The following is a 14030-nucleotide window of genomic DNA, read 5'->3' as shown; positions in this document are numbered from 1 at the left end:
AATGGGGAGGTTCTATCCAAATTACCCCTTAGGTGGTTCAAGTTAGTGTGATGTCGAGTTTCTCAACCTAATAATCATTCTTGACCATAAATGGAACAATAGCCAGATAATAGAATCAAAAGCGGGAGAGGGGGTGTTCAAGTTTAGGCTACTTCTTCAAAGTTAGCGTCGCAGGCGACTCTATCAGTGACGTACGGCACGGGCATACCCTAGCAAACAAAGAATATACATTGAACATCCTTGCATGTACAAGGAGATTGTTTTTTTTTGTATAATCAACAGACTATATTTACATGAGTTCTATCTTCCTCCAAGACGTCCATCAACCAACAAAGCGGCAGTGTAAGCCACTCAGAACGTGGGGGTAGATTGTGGCCATTAGAGGCTAAGCTTATGTGCTACACACGGTTTGCAGATCTACTGATCCACTTAATACAAATAAAGTAAAAAAGGCCAAAATCTAGCCGTGCATCTTCTAGTATATTCCTTGAAGTCCATGATATATTTGATGCTTTTCTTCCCAAAAAGTTGCTGACTTCTTTCACATCGACCTCTACTTCAACTGAGGAGCTGAAGTTCCTGCTCCACTTGAGTCCTTTAAGAGTTCCTTGGCATTCTGCCTCTGCAACAGACCCTGCCTTTACCGGTTCCTGCAGCAATAAAAATACCATTGTGATCCCTTCAAACATAGCCTAAGCCAAACCATTTGCTTTGATTTTATAACTGGCAGCTATTCTGAGTTTAAGATGCCCAGGTTGAGGTGGCATGTACGGGGAGGTAACTCAAAAGAAAACCAACTTAAGAGGCAAAGATCACAACATTTGTCTCCTTCCACAAAGTCCATATGATGGCTCTTGGACGATGATACACTATTTACCTCGGCTTACTAGCTAGAGAGTAATAGAAGTATGAACTTACTACTCAATGCCTGGTTTCCTATACACGCCAACTAATTAATATCATCTGAAACTTTTTCTTAATTGCTTATGCAATAATGGGATTGCTAAGAATCCTACTAGTGTTGCTTGATCTGAAGGAGAAATATAAAGTTTATTACACAATTTATACCTTGCACGTGTTCTTCCAGAAACTGGTAATCTAGCACGAAACAAGATATTACATTGGTAGATCTACCAACAAATAGACCCTGATCCACGGATCCGAACATGCAACGTGGTATAATAGGTTCACATTCAAAGTGTTAATACACTCGTTCCATTATTACACAAATAAAAACACTCATACCCATAATTAAACAAAAGGATCATGGTTGCCGCAAAGAGAGCAGCTTAGGACATTAGTAAAAGAGACATCTTGATCAAATGCCAATTGTTGACCACTATCAAACACAATACCCAAAATTGGAATGACAGGTTTCAACCATGGATATAGTGCATTTTCAAGCTGTGATGAGAAAATTTTGTTTCAAACAATCAGGCTTAAACTTAAATTGGAGAAATGCACTAATATAAATTCATAATAACAAGAATAGGCAACTACTAATTGCTACTGCTTTGAACCAAACTGATTGTTGTAGAACACCAAAACTTTTGGGTGCGCCTTGATCTTTGAGGAATCAAAACCAGATAAATAAAGGCCTCGTAAGTTTCTAACTCTAGAAAGAGCAACATAAACCATACCATAATCGAAGGCTTTTGAAAGATCAGTATGAAGGCAATCAAGAGTCATTCCTTGGCACTTGTGAACGCTAATAGCCCATGCCAGTATAAGAGGAATCTGCTTTCGAGTTGCAAGCACTTTTTCTCCCTCCATAACATGCCATTCTTCAGGCCCAATCATATGCACCAATCCTGAGTCAAATCGAACCTTGGGCAACAGACATTTAGCAAATACTCCCCGAGACTTCTTTCCAGTTTGCTCAACGAAATCCACAATGGTACCAGTCGCACCTTTCATGAGGCCAACACCCACATCCATGTTCTTAATCAACATCACCCTAGCACCAATACCTAACTCCAACTTCTTAGGTGCGATCCCCCTACTGTGTTCCCACTTCCAAAGGTTCTTTGCCTTCTTTCCAGTATCCCTTGCTGTATACTTCAAAATTTTCCCATTCAAACTTCTTAACCTAGCATCATTCACTATCTTGACATCCCTATTCAACGGATAAAGACATGGCACAGTCACCGATGAATCCACCGGTTCTTTACAGCAATATTGTTGAAGAATTCTTAAATGTTCTTCATTCAATCTCCCTCTCCTTACCCCTTGAAGCAAATCTATAAACTCCCGCTCCGATTGTCGAAATATTGCAGTAAGTTCAAGTTGCAAATAAAAAGTAGCATTCCAACATTTAGCATCAAAAGCAAATTCCCTATCAAAGGGGTATTGGTCGTCCATAATAGGTGGAAGTTGAAAAAAATCACCACTAACAATCAACTGAATACCACCCCAAGGTTTATGGACACGACCCTTCAAAGTTCTAGCAATGTAGTCAAGTTTATCAAAAAGATCACCACTTATCATACTTATATCATCAATAACTAAAGCTCTAACACTTTTCCATCTTTCAAAAGCATCAGAATTCCTAACAACCATTTCAAGTAAATCATGTTTATGACCAACCCCAAGTCCTATACCAGCAAATGAATGTAAAGTTTGTCCATATAAAGCGCAAGCAGCAATACCAGTTGATGCAGTAACAAACACTTCACCAGGTTTGTATACATCATTCTTTAAAATGTCTATAGCTATTGAAACCAAGAAAGTTTTACCTGTTCCTGCTGACCCAGTGATGAAAACTGACTTTTTATTTGATATTGCATTCAGTGCTTCTTGCTGTTGACTTGTTAAGTGTTGTGTGTAACCTGTGGTGTTCTTATTGGTGCAGTAGGTTCGAAACAATGAGGTGGTGGGTTTGAAGTGAAGGAAAGTAAAGATTTTTGAAGCATGTCTTAGCATTTTGACTTTTGAGGATTAAACTCACTTCATTCCTAGCTTCTTGCCACTCACTTTCTGTTTGCTTTTACAGTTTACCAACCGAATAAACTGTGGCCGTGGGTAGTTATAAGGCTTTCTTGGCTCATGTGCCACTCGGGCGGTGGGCTTGTGGGCCATATTGACATCCTTAAGTGGTCGCCTCAAGTAGCCGAAAGTTTGTACATCAAGTTGCAGAGCACGTTTTGGTAAGTGAGATTGTAATTGTACATACAGTTGAAGCATCTTATACGTAGGCCTGATGTGCAATTTATTATGATATTCAATATCGGTCATCTCGGTGATCGCCCGTACCGTTTGCAAACCAATTATTTTTTTTAATGATTTTTAAAATTTTCTCACCAATCCGATTTAATTACCGAATTTACCGATTAATCGACCGAAATGACCAATTTCTCGCTAAACAGAGAAAAAAAATATTGGTTCTCCACCCATAAAAAATTAAAAATATATAAAATTAACGAATTGGATTCTTAGACCGTATTAATAATAATTGTAAATGAGCGTTTTAGTTTTCCTTTACATATAAGATTAGGAGGAGAAGGGGTTGAATATTGGAAAGACCGAGTTCGTTGTTGAGCGAACTGCCTACGTATCTATCTATCGATTATGATGGGAGAGAAGAATCAGGTCTGACGTAGTTCATGTAGGGGGTATTTATAATTGTTGAGCATGTAGATCTGCGCAATACGTGTACCGACGGGTACAGATATGTGACTGAGATTAGAGATGCGTGTAGGGTTGGTGTTGGTAGGAATCCCGTAATGATAGGGAGTGGTTGCAGTGGTTCGTATATTGCGGTGATGGGATGTGTAAGCATATCTCTGGTAATGATTGCATCTGGACAAGGGATGATGTCATGAGATGAAGCGTTCTGCGTGAGCTCGTCCGTTGGACCTGTGTCACCCTGGAGCGAGCTCATAGGACGAACATCTTAGATCGGGCAATGGTGTCGTTGCTTGTAGTATGAGCCGAAGTAGATCACCTATATAAGGTGAGTCGCTTATGAAGCGAGCTCGGAGGACGAGGACATGAGGTCGGTGTGGTATTTCTATTTATGCTAAACACGTGTATAATATACATTGGTTGTGTATATTAGTCCCTCACACAGCCCCCTCTCATTAGGTCGTTCCAATTATGTGGGGTGACCTGATGAGAGAGTAATTCCACACGTGGGAAGCACGTGGAATAGTGACTGAAGATGCAAGTGATACTGGTTTGACAAGTACTGAATTGATCCTAGAAGTGTAGGCTCTCAATTAGTAAGAAAGTTGTAGCTCGAGGGAGCCTTGGAGCTTGAGTGAGCTGAATGCTTTAGTAAGCGTTCTGCACTGAGCTTATCTTAGAAGCATAGGTCCTCAACTAGTGAGAAGTGGTGGACTATGTAGCCCTTGAGCTCAAGTGAGTGTGTTAGCTTAGGAAAACGTGTGATTCAGAGAACCGTGAGCCAAAGTTATGGCCAAAATACCAAAACACATCCTAATTACTATGTATAACTCCTAAGTTATAGATGCTAACATGCAAATAATCACTCATTCGGTAATATATATCTTTGAACATGTGACTTAGATATAGATATATAGATAACCATGCAAAACAGTTCCATTTGTATGTATATATACATTAATATGTAATTCATGACCGCTTAACGCGCATATATATATTCACAAAGTATTCACATGATTCATACATAATTCTAGGCTAATACGTAAATAATAATCCATAAATTTTTCCTAATACTATATACATGGCATACATGCAGAAAAACATAAAAAAATTACAATAATATTGAAAATTTGGAACTCAGAAGCTTCCCGCTTTTTAGCCCTTTGAAAACAAACGTTTCAATTGTCGACGCGATTAATCCCAAAGGATTATCGAATTTTTCAGTCATGTAGGGCGGATATTTAGGCACAAGGCGTCGCGACTTCGACATCGCCGCCGCACGTGTCGGCTTAATTCAGAATGATTTCAACTTTTTACAGCACTCTTATAATCGCCTGCAGTGATGTTTCCCAGTCCTAACTTTTGGTACCTGGAAGTGGAACGAAAAATTTGTGAGCGAACAGGTCTATTGCGAGGTAAAAATACGAATTTGAACAAAAAAAAAACGTAAACGAACGAAAAGGAAAGGAAGGAAGAGAATGGGGGTTCCCCCTTGATGCAACTTTCGATCTGTAGCCCAAGTTCTATTGCTTTAGAACAGCAGCGGCGCCATTTGATATATGCTTGTTTACTACTACTTAGAGGTTTGAACTCTCTAAATTGATGCAAAAGCACTCAAAGTTCCTTACTCACGATCTTCGTTTCGTAGAGTTGGAATAAGGATTCGAACTAACCTAAAGTTTAGAACAACTACAAATTGGATGTTACAATAAAGGGAACTAAGGAGTAAGGTTATAATATTGATGCTAGGTTTTCCTTCCTACACAAACATTAAGAAAGACATTAAAGTTTGAAAACATGCACTTAATACCAAAATACAGATTTGAAAGAAAAGGTGGAGAGTTAATCCTCCTCATGTGAAACTATCATTAGTTGTTGATTTGAAAAAGGTTATTTGATCCTTCCTAGACTCATAGACAAGCCCCTAATGGAAGAAAAGATTTGATCCCTAGCATGTATGGCTCACTTAAGAGCTCACACATGCTAGCAAGTGAAACTAAGCAATGACTTATCTCTAAGCTCATTGCTTTGATTCCTAACTAGACACTACACCAACTATCATTTTGGGATAGGGTGTAGAGCTAGTTGTTCTTCCTAACAACCTACCAAACCAACAAAAATTGATTTACCCTCACATGAGTTGGATTAACTCCCCAAAAGGGAAGTTAACTCATGATCCTTGGGACAAGGATTTATAAACTAAAAAAAAACAAAAGAGAGATAGAGAAAAGAAGAAGATAAACAATCAAACTCACTGATATATTTATTTTCTAGAAGAAAACAAGTGTTTCCTCCATTAAAACTATTACAAGCTTCTTACAAAAACTAAAAGCTAACTTATGATTTTTTTCACTAAGGAACTAAAATAATGTCATGTGAGGAAAATAAGTCAAGGGAGTAAATGGAGTGTCCCCCACCCTTGTCTAATTTCTTCTCCTTTTGAGAGAAATCTCATTTCCTCCCACGTGAATCATCAAACCACATTAATTCATTTTTATCCACCATATTAAAGCAAAGTGACACCTTGCCTTTTTTTCACTATTAACACATAATCTAATTTATTACATGCAAGGTGTCAACTTTGCACCAATAATTTGTTATTTTTGTCTTGACATGCTCCATGATTGATGACTCATCCAATCTTGTGGCCCCGTAGTGGGCTCATGTAATGCGATCCATGGGCGGTCCGGTATTTTGGCGCTTTTACAACTTCCCGCCTATCGCGTAGTTCATCATACGATTGTCCGAGCGACTCTCTTGTCGCATTCGAGTCCCGGGTTCGAGAGGTAGGAGCTTTGGAAGTTTGATGCTTCGTGCGGATTTGGGAGAATTCATATATCTGCCGTTCCTCGTGCTTTATTGCGGTTTAACCAATATTTCCATGTTTACTGCAAATACCTGCAAAAGTATGAAAATATATTTATTTCATGATTATTAAACACATAATTAACCAAATTTATATGTGTCAATGGGGTTTCATAATACACTTTTGGGTGCTTATCACCTAGTTTTATTGCCAAAGGGCAAAAGGACTATCGACAGTAAATGAGTGTTCGGAAAGAAAGAGGTCCTTCCTGAGTCCGACAGTACTGGGTACAAGGCAAGAGTAGTAGTAAAGGGTTTCTCCGCGTAAGGAATGAGTCGACTACTGATGAGGTATTTTCCCCGTGGTCAAACATACTTCCATTCGTGTGTTATTGAGTTTAGTTGCTCACTTTGACTTGGAGTTAGAGCAACTTGATGTGAAAACTGCTTTCTTGCATGGGGACCTGGAGGAAGAGATCTATATGAGACAACCCGAAAGGTTTGTTGTTCTTGAGAAAGAAGATCATGTATGCAAATTGAATCGGTCAATTGTATGGGTTAAAGCAATCGCCCGCAATGGTACAAGCTTTGACACATTCATGATCAACATGAGTACACCCGAAGTAAGTATGATCACTGTGTGTCTACTTTAGAAGGCTTCGTGGTAATGACTTCATCTATCTCCCCGCTTTATGTGGATGACATGCTTATTGCTTCCAAAAGCATGGTGGAGATAGACAAGTTGAAATCTCAACTTAGCTCGAAGTTTGAGATGAAAGACTTAGGTGGAGCCAAGAAGATCTTGGGCATGGAGATTGACAGAGATAGGAAGAAGCGGCGGATAGTTGTATCTCGGAAGAAATACCTTCGAAAGTAATTTCATGATTTGGTATGGAGATCGCAAAATCGGTTTCTACACCTTTATTTTCGGGCATTTTAGGCTTTCAGACTAAGTTCTCTCCCTAGTTGATTGGAGGAACAAAAGCATATGGCTAATGTTCCTTATCTGAAGTGCCGTGGGTAGTTTGATGTATGCTATGGTGTGTACCGCGACCCGGACATTTCCCGTGCGATTAGTGTTGTAGCGTGGTATATGGCAAATCTTAAGCGACATTGGGAGGCGGTGAAATGGGTACTAAGGTACTTGAAGGGTACCTTGGATGTGGGATTAGCTTATGGTGGAGGCACTTGTTATGTCGATGGGTTTGTGGATTCCCGATTATCGCGGTGATCTAGATAGACGACGCGATCGACTCGGTTATGTGTTTATGATGCATGGTGCACCGGTTAGTTGGAGGTCTATGCTTCAGCCACAGGTTGCTTGCTCTATCTACCAATGGGCAGAGTATATGGCGAAGGGCGGCGCAAAAAAGAGGCACTATGGCTTTCGAGGTCTTCTAGATGATATGGGTATTGAGCAGAATAGTGTTGCTTTGTATTGTGATAGTCAGAGTGCTATTCATTTGGCGAAGAACCAAGTTCATCATGCACAGACCAAGCATATTGATGTCCGTTATCACTTTATACGGGATGTCGTTGAGGATGGTGATGTAGCACTTGAGAAAGTGGACACCCATGACAATCCTGCTGATATGCTGACAAAAGTTGTCACCGGAGTTAAGTTCCAACACTGTTTGGACTTGCTCCAAATCCTACATGTTTGAAAGAGCCCTGTGTGGGCATAGCCCTTCGGGGTAGTTGACTGCGAGTCTTTCTTGCTGGATGTGTTCGGCTTGGTTTTATGTGTTAAAATATCACCGAGGTGGAGAATGTAGAGAAAAAGGGATGTTTTTTTCTATTTCACGCGTTCGAGCGCCCTTTGCCCAAGAGCCTAGAGACAAAGAGCGCGACTGCCGCCGAGAGTGAAATTACTGCGCCCGAACTGAATTCGTGGGCCTCGCCATAAGAATAACCGAAATTTGTTTTTTGGTATAAAAACAAAATTAAGGTTTTGGAAAACCTAACTTTTTCCAAAACCAAGAAAGAGAGAGATTACAAGAGAGCAATTCTAACATGCCCACGAAATTCGTCAAACACAGATAACTTGTATTTGACCTTTACGAAATTCAGTTCAAAGGTCAGGGCCTCTTTGGGCGCGTGTCTGAATGTGAAATAGAAAAAAACATCCCTTTTTCTCTACAATTTTTCATTTATTTATCTGCGATAATTTTTTTACAAGGGCAGCGTACTTAGCACTTGGGTGTTTTCTTGAGCAGTTGAGCATTAGGGAGCTCTGGGACTCTACGGCCAGCTGCTTGTACCCTGAATAACTTCGACTTCTGCGAAAATATGAAAATTCTTCCATTGCTTCGACCTCTTGCTACCTAAATTAACTCCTATCGACCAACAAGTGAAGATGTTCAATACTTGACATCAAGAAACTGCTATAGTTTTCGACAATTTAAGCAATGCCTCAGCTGAAATGGACAAATGCTCAACTTTATCATTATTAGTTTAGTTAGCCTACTTTCCATGACTTCCAGGATACCGTTTTTGAAACTTGAACCTAGAACCTTGAAGCTTGTGTTTAGTTTACCGTTTGATGATCTTAAGATGTGCACGTAAGGATCAACCAATGGCTCAGATACTCATTTTAAAACTCGTAATAGTACTTCAAAGATGGGCAATAATCTAACTAATGTACGCAAATACTAACAAATTTGCTGATTTTTTTCAACCCAATCAATTTGCTCCATTTAAAGTCGAACTAACTCGAGGCGACGAGACCCACCATAAAATTACTAATATTGCGATACTGATAGTCCTTAGATGAAATACTGGTTTAGGTTAAGACAGTCCAAAATTATATATCCAAAATTTACATTGTGCAAGGTATACAGAATGGATATATAGACAGACATGAATAAGTTTATTAATCAGAAACACCGGATTTATTCAAGACTGACAGAAAATATAATAAAAATAAATCTACAATACAGACTAGGGGTGGGAATTTGGCCCTAACGACTCTAACCCGGCCCTGACCGACCCGACCCTAAGCCCTATAAAGCCCTTACAACTAAAGCCCTCACAGAGTTTAGGGCAGGGCCGACCCGACCCTAAGGCCTTCTAGGGCAGGACTAGGGCTAAGGTTCAAACATAGGCCCTAATCTAATTCAAATTCTAACCAAGCCTTAGTTATAGTTTTAAATTTTCACTATAAATATAACGTCTGTAATTGTCCAACTCTTTGTTAAATATTTTAAATTAAAACAACATTGTCCTTTGTAATTTATCACCTACAGTCTTATACCCAAAGGTACTTCCAATAACTTGTCTTATATAACAAAAACTTGTCAACCTATATAGCAGCTATGAAGAACAATGAGCACTAGCCTAATAAAAAAATATGACTTTATTCCTTTGATCATCAAATCAAAGTCTAGAATTTATTATTCTCAATTTATTTTTTCACTTACTTCTTATAAATTATATTTTTATTCACATCCAAGCCAAGTCTATAACTAAAGGTTTCCGTCCACACCATTAAAGCGAAATACAGAGCAGTTATTTGTAACACAGAAACCAAAAAAACAACCTCTGTCTGAAAAATGGCATTTGTAAAACAAAGAAAATATATAGGCCCGGCCCTAAAACCCGACCCTAAAACCCGGCCCTAAAGCTTTTAAAGAGGGCTTAGAGTAGGGTCAGGGCTTGAGATTTAGACTTGTGACCCGGCCCATTGCCCACCCCTAATACAGACCAATATAAACATTACAAACAGTCCCTACATAAGCATTATCTATCTAATAAAACACAATGGTATGGGGCCCACAGGGCCTCCATCCAGTGGTTACCATTGTCTTTTCTAAGTTGTGACATGGCAAAATAAGCCAATCCCAAAGAGTATGCTCCCTTATGCCCTAACACTGGGATCTATTGGATCTTATTCTTCAAACAAACTATGTATGCCCTATCCTTCCTTCCTGGCGCCGTCACTCTAGAGAAAGAATTGCCTTGTTTCATTTCCACAACCAACACAGGTAAATGACGAAGCTTGAAGCCGCGAGTAAATGAGGTCTGACTTTAGTTTTCATTCTTTTAATTTATTAATCAATCTTTTGTTATTTATGTACAATGCTTTTGTTCATTCATTCGACTTCGGTTTTTATTTGATTCATTCTTTATGTACAATGCTTTTGTTCATCTCCTCGAATGATTGAAGGAGGCGGTTAACAAAAGATTGATTGCCTCATTATATGAATTTAAGCCTGCATTAAATGAGGTCTGACTTCAGTTTTCATTCTTAATCAATCTTTTGTTATTTTGTGTTATGGAAAAGCGGGAAAGAAACAAACTTAATTAAAGGTTGGACAAGTTGAAGTACTACGACAAATCGATGGTGTTGTGTTTGCATGGTACTCTTTTTTGCTCAACCAAGATGGTGTATAGTGAAAATGACTTCAAAATCAGAATTTGGGTAAATATTGGTTAATAAAATGGATTTTGACAGTAAATATTTTGCAGTATCTCGCATCTACTTCATAGATAATATAAAATTATTTTATGTTCCCTTGGTTCGCTTGTTTATTCAGTTTTTGTATGATTACTGTTGTGGTTTAATTAGTATTTTAATTATGAAGGCGGGGTTGAGATTTTAGACATATAGGTGCCACTCTGAAATTAAGTTGAAATTACGTCCATTTTCAGGCTTGTAAATTTACGAATGCATTCATCTATACCTAGGTTACATTACGGCCTGAACCACATAGAAAGATCAAAGATACATAAAAGAGCACCCTACCAATAAAGAAACAATACAGTCATATTAACTTCTTAATATGTCTAAAATAATGGAGCAATATGTCCTCTTTGTATCTTAAGTTCTTAATTAGTTTTCATTCATTCTAACTTCAGTTTTCATTCATTCTGACTTCAGTTTTCATTCATTCATTCTTTATGTACAATGCTTTATGTACACTAATAAAGCAAATATTATATGTATGCCTCTTTATGTACACTAATAAAATGAGGTCTGGCTATTGTTTGTTCTTTGAAGGAGCGGTTCAGTTCATGTGTTCTGGACGCCTCTTGCAGAAGACTGAATGTATAATTGTTCCTCTATTATTCAGCAAATATTATAAATGTAGATGACCGGAGCTTTGTGAACTCTACAAAGCTACGGGATCTTGAAATACCGTTTCTCGACCATAACCTGTAAGTTTATTCCTGCTTGAGGATAATGTTAACTCCAGTCAATGTTTCGCTAAAAAGAAAGTGTTGTTTTTAAGATTTGGTTTTAGGGGGATGTAGGTTTCCCTTAGAAGCATGTGTATCAATACATTGTTTATAGTTATGAGAATTGTTTATAGCTATCAATACATTGTTTATAGCTTGAAAATGGATATATCCGATATATATCGGTTTTTGGGTACACCGATATATTTATCGATATCGATATTTTGGGCCTTGGTTTGGACTGGTCACAAAAAAAATAGATATATATCGGTTTTTGGGTACACCGATATATTAACCGATATCGATATTTTGGTCCTTGATATGTGGTCCTTTCGGCTTTTAGGCTCTTCCCACTTACAATGTTGACTTGTACAAGATTCAAAAATCACCAAGATTTTTAGAGAAACTTCTGTCCTTAAAAAATACATGAGGATATTGGATTGTCTTCCACATGCTCTTCTTTGGGGTCCACCTTCTTTTAAACTCGAACAAATGGCAGTGATTTTTTGTCTAGCTTGAAGATTGGATTGACTTTTGAGTATAGTAATCAAAGTTCTACTATGTGTATGCTGAAATGTTAAAGGCAATGTTAAATATGTATGTATCCCTTACAGAGTGGACTTCCAACTAATAATTATTCAGAAAATATTCTTTAACGTAATGTGTGATTATTTTGTTTTCCTAATTTATTTTGTTTTATCAAACCTGTTCAACCCTTTGTAGTTTGGGACTTCAGCTCATTATACTCACCGGTTCTTCAAAAAGTCTCATGGGCGCATAGGAGCTAGAGTTGGAAGGTAAGCAAGGAAACCTTTTAGAACCTTTAAACGGTCAACATTTATGTTAGTTCTCCTAAAGTTTGAAATGTATTTTTTTTGTCTTTGGTTAAAAAAAAAATGAAACTTTGAGTTGGAGAAAAGCAAAATAAGAGCAGATGACACCCTGAATAGTGTCCCGTGTGTAGTTATATGTTTTTAGTACTCAATTTAGTCGTATTTTAAATGTGTTAATTCTATTGTTTTAAAATATAGGGGGTTAGATGTCACTCAATTAATCTAAGTAAAACTCTTTCTTTCTTATGGAGGGAAAATTTTCCACCAGAAGCGATGTGACAGTTGAAATTTAAAAGCGTGAGAGAAAGCTTGATGATTCCCCATGGGTCGCTATGATGAAGCAAGTAACTTACATGGGATGTTGATGGACTTTTTCCTGAAAAATTTGCTAGGCTTAAGCCCAAGTGCCAACTAGTCTACATTAATTGAGCTTACAACCGGTGGAGTCCAGTGTGCTACTGCTCTATATAAGTTAAGAAGTTTACCCCTGTGGAGGAATGTGGACCGTGGGTTTGGATAGGGGCCACAGTAATTCCACTCTACTCCTTGGGGGGGTGTCTCATGGTGGAGACATAGGTGTTAACACTATTCGATTGCAATATAAGAGATGATGGTTATGAACAAGAAAATTCTTTTCGTTTATCTATGATTGTTCCGGATAGAACATGTACTAATCAATTTACTGATTTAGTGTGTTTTTAAGTTACCTTTAGGTTTTGATTAAGCTGATCAAGTACATAATCACTGCTGCTTTGTCTTTTTTTTAGGCACCATTTTTTGTTGCAGATTTTCCTCTCAATGGTATGTTATCCCTACCCATCCTTTTTATGTTTGTTTCTACAGATTTTATTGAGTATCTAGCTATTTCTATTTGTTTCTACAGGATCCCATAGATAAGGGTAAACGTCCAATGGACCCTTATAAGGACCCTTGCAAGAAAAACAATAATTATGTTCCAGTTTAAGATGGACTCTACCTTCAGCCACCTACTCCTCAACGACACCTTTCGCTCGAGGTATTACAATCAACAATATAATGTTATTGATAACTTCTATTAACATACTTTGAGTTACCCAAATTATATTAACACTCTTATTGGTTTCACATCATGTTTTTGAACTCTCTTTCAAATATTTATAGCTTCCTACGCAAACCAATTCTTGACAAAGGAAAACGCCTCTATAGACTCCTTTAAGGAACCTTCAAACCAAAATAAACATGTCTTTGTTGCCCCCCAAGATAGGCTCAATCTTCAACCGCCTCTTGGCTTCCAGGTATTTCTTGCTTGCATTGTCTTATGCTAAGTTGCATTGCCTTATTTATTTTTCTACACTGTTGCTTATGTATATTGCATTGTCTTATTTCTTCTTTTGCTTTATAAATGTGCAGCGCCCATCAGATAGTGTTTCTCTATCTCATCTCCCGCCATCCGGTTCTCATGTAAGATGAGCTTTAATTAAAATGTAATGCTATAATTGCTCATGCATTGTCCAAAAGGTGTTTTTGTATACTATAATTGTAGTAAATTCACTGCAATTTAATGCCTGCTTATATGTATAATATTTACCCACCAATTGTGTTGCATGTGGT

The 14030-nt window shown here is 38.0% G+C and overlaps 1 protein-coding gene across 1 annotated transcript; it reads right to left on the bottom strand.

Annotated features, from left to right (window-relative positions):
• Positions 1–226: 226 nt before the first annotated feature.
• LOC147490528 (uncharacterized) lies at positions 227–3045 on the bottom strand. The gene is made up of 2 exons (XM_086566148.1): positions 1641–3045; positions 227–650 (listed from the first exon to the last, which is right to left on the bottom strand). The coding sequence occupies exons 1-2, from the start codon at positions 2920–2922 to the stop codon at positions 598–600; spliced, it is 1335 nt and encodes a 444-aa protein (XP_086422274.1). The 5' UTR covers positions 2923–3045; the 3' UTR covers positions 227–597.
• Between the last annotated feature and the right edge of the window lie 10985 nt (positions 3046–14030).

The sequence above is a fragment of the Coptis chinensis genome, chromosome 6 (genome assembly GCF_015680905.1).
Source record: "Coptis chinensis isolate HL-2020 chromosome 6, ASM1568090v1, whole genome shotgun sequence".
In the NCBI taxonomy this organism is placed as follows: domain Eukaryota; kingdom Viridiplantae; phylum Streptophyta; class Magnoliopsida; order Ranunculales; family Ranunculaceae; genus Coptis; species Coptis chinensis.
The sequence above is the reverse complement of the archived record's forward strand: the minus strand, read 5'-3'. Positions and strand labels throughout refer to the sequence as shown.

Excerpts from the sequence above, each read along its gene's own strand:
- LOC147490528 (XM_086566148.1), bottom strand. The coding sequence starts at position 2,922 with ATGCTAAGACATGCTTCAAAAATCTTTACTTTCCTTCACTTCAAACCC. Across the intron at positions 651-1,640 it reads TTCAAAAGCCTTCGATTATG|GAACCGGTAAAGGCAGGGTC; the intron begins GTATGGTTTATG and ends TTATTGCTGCAG.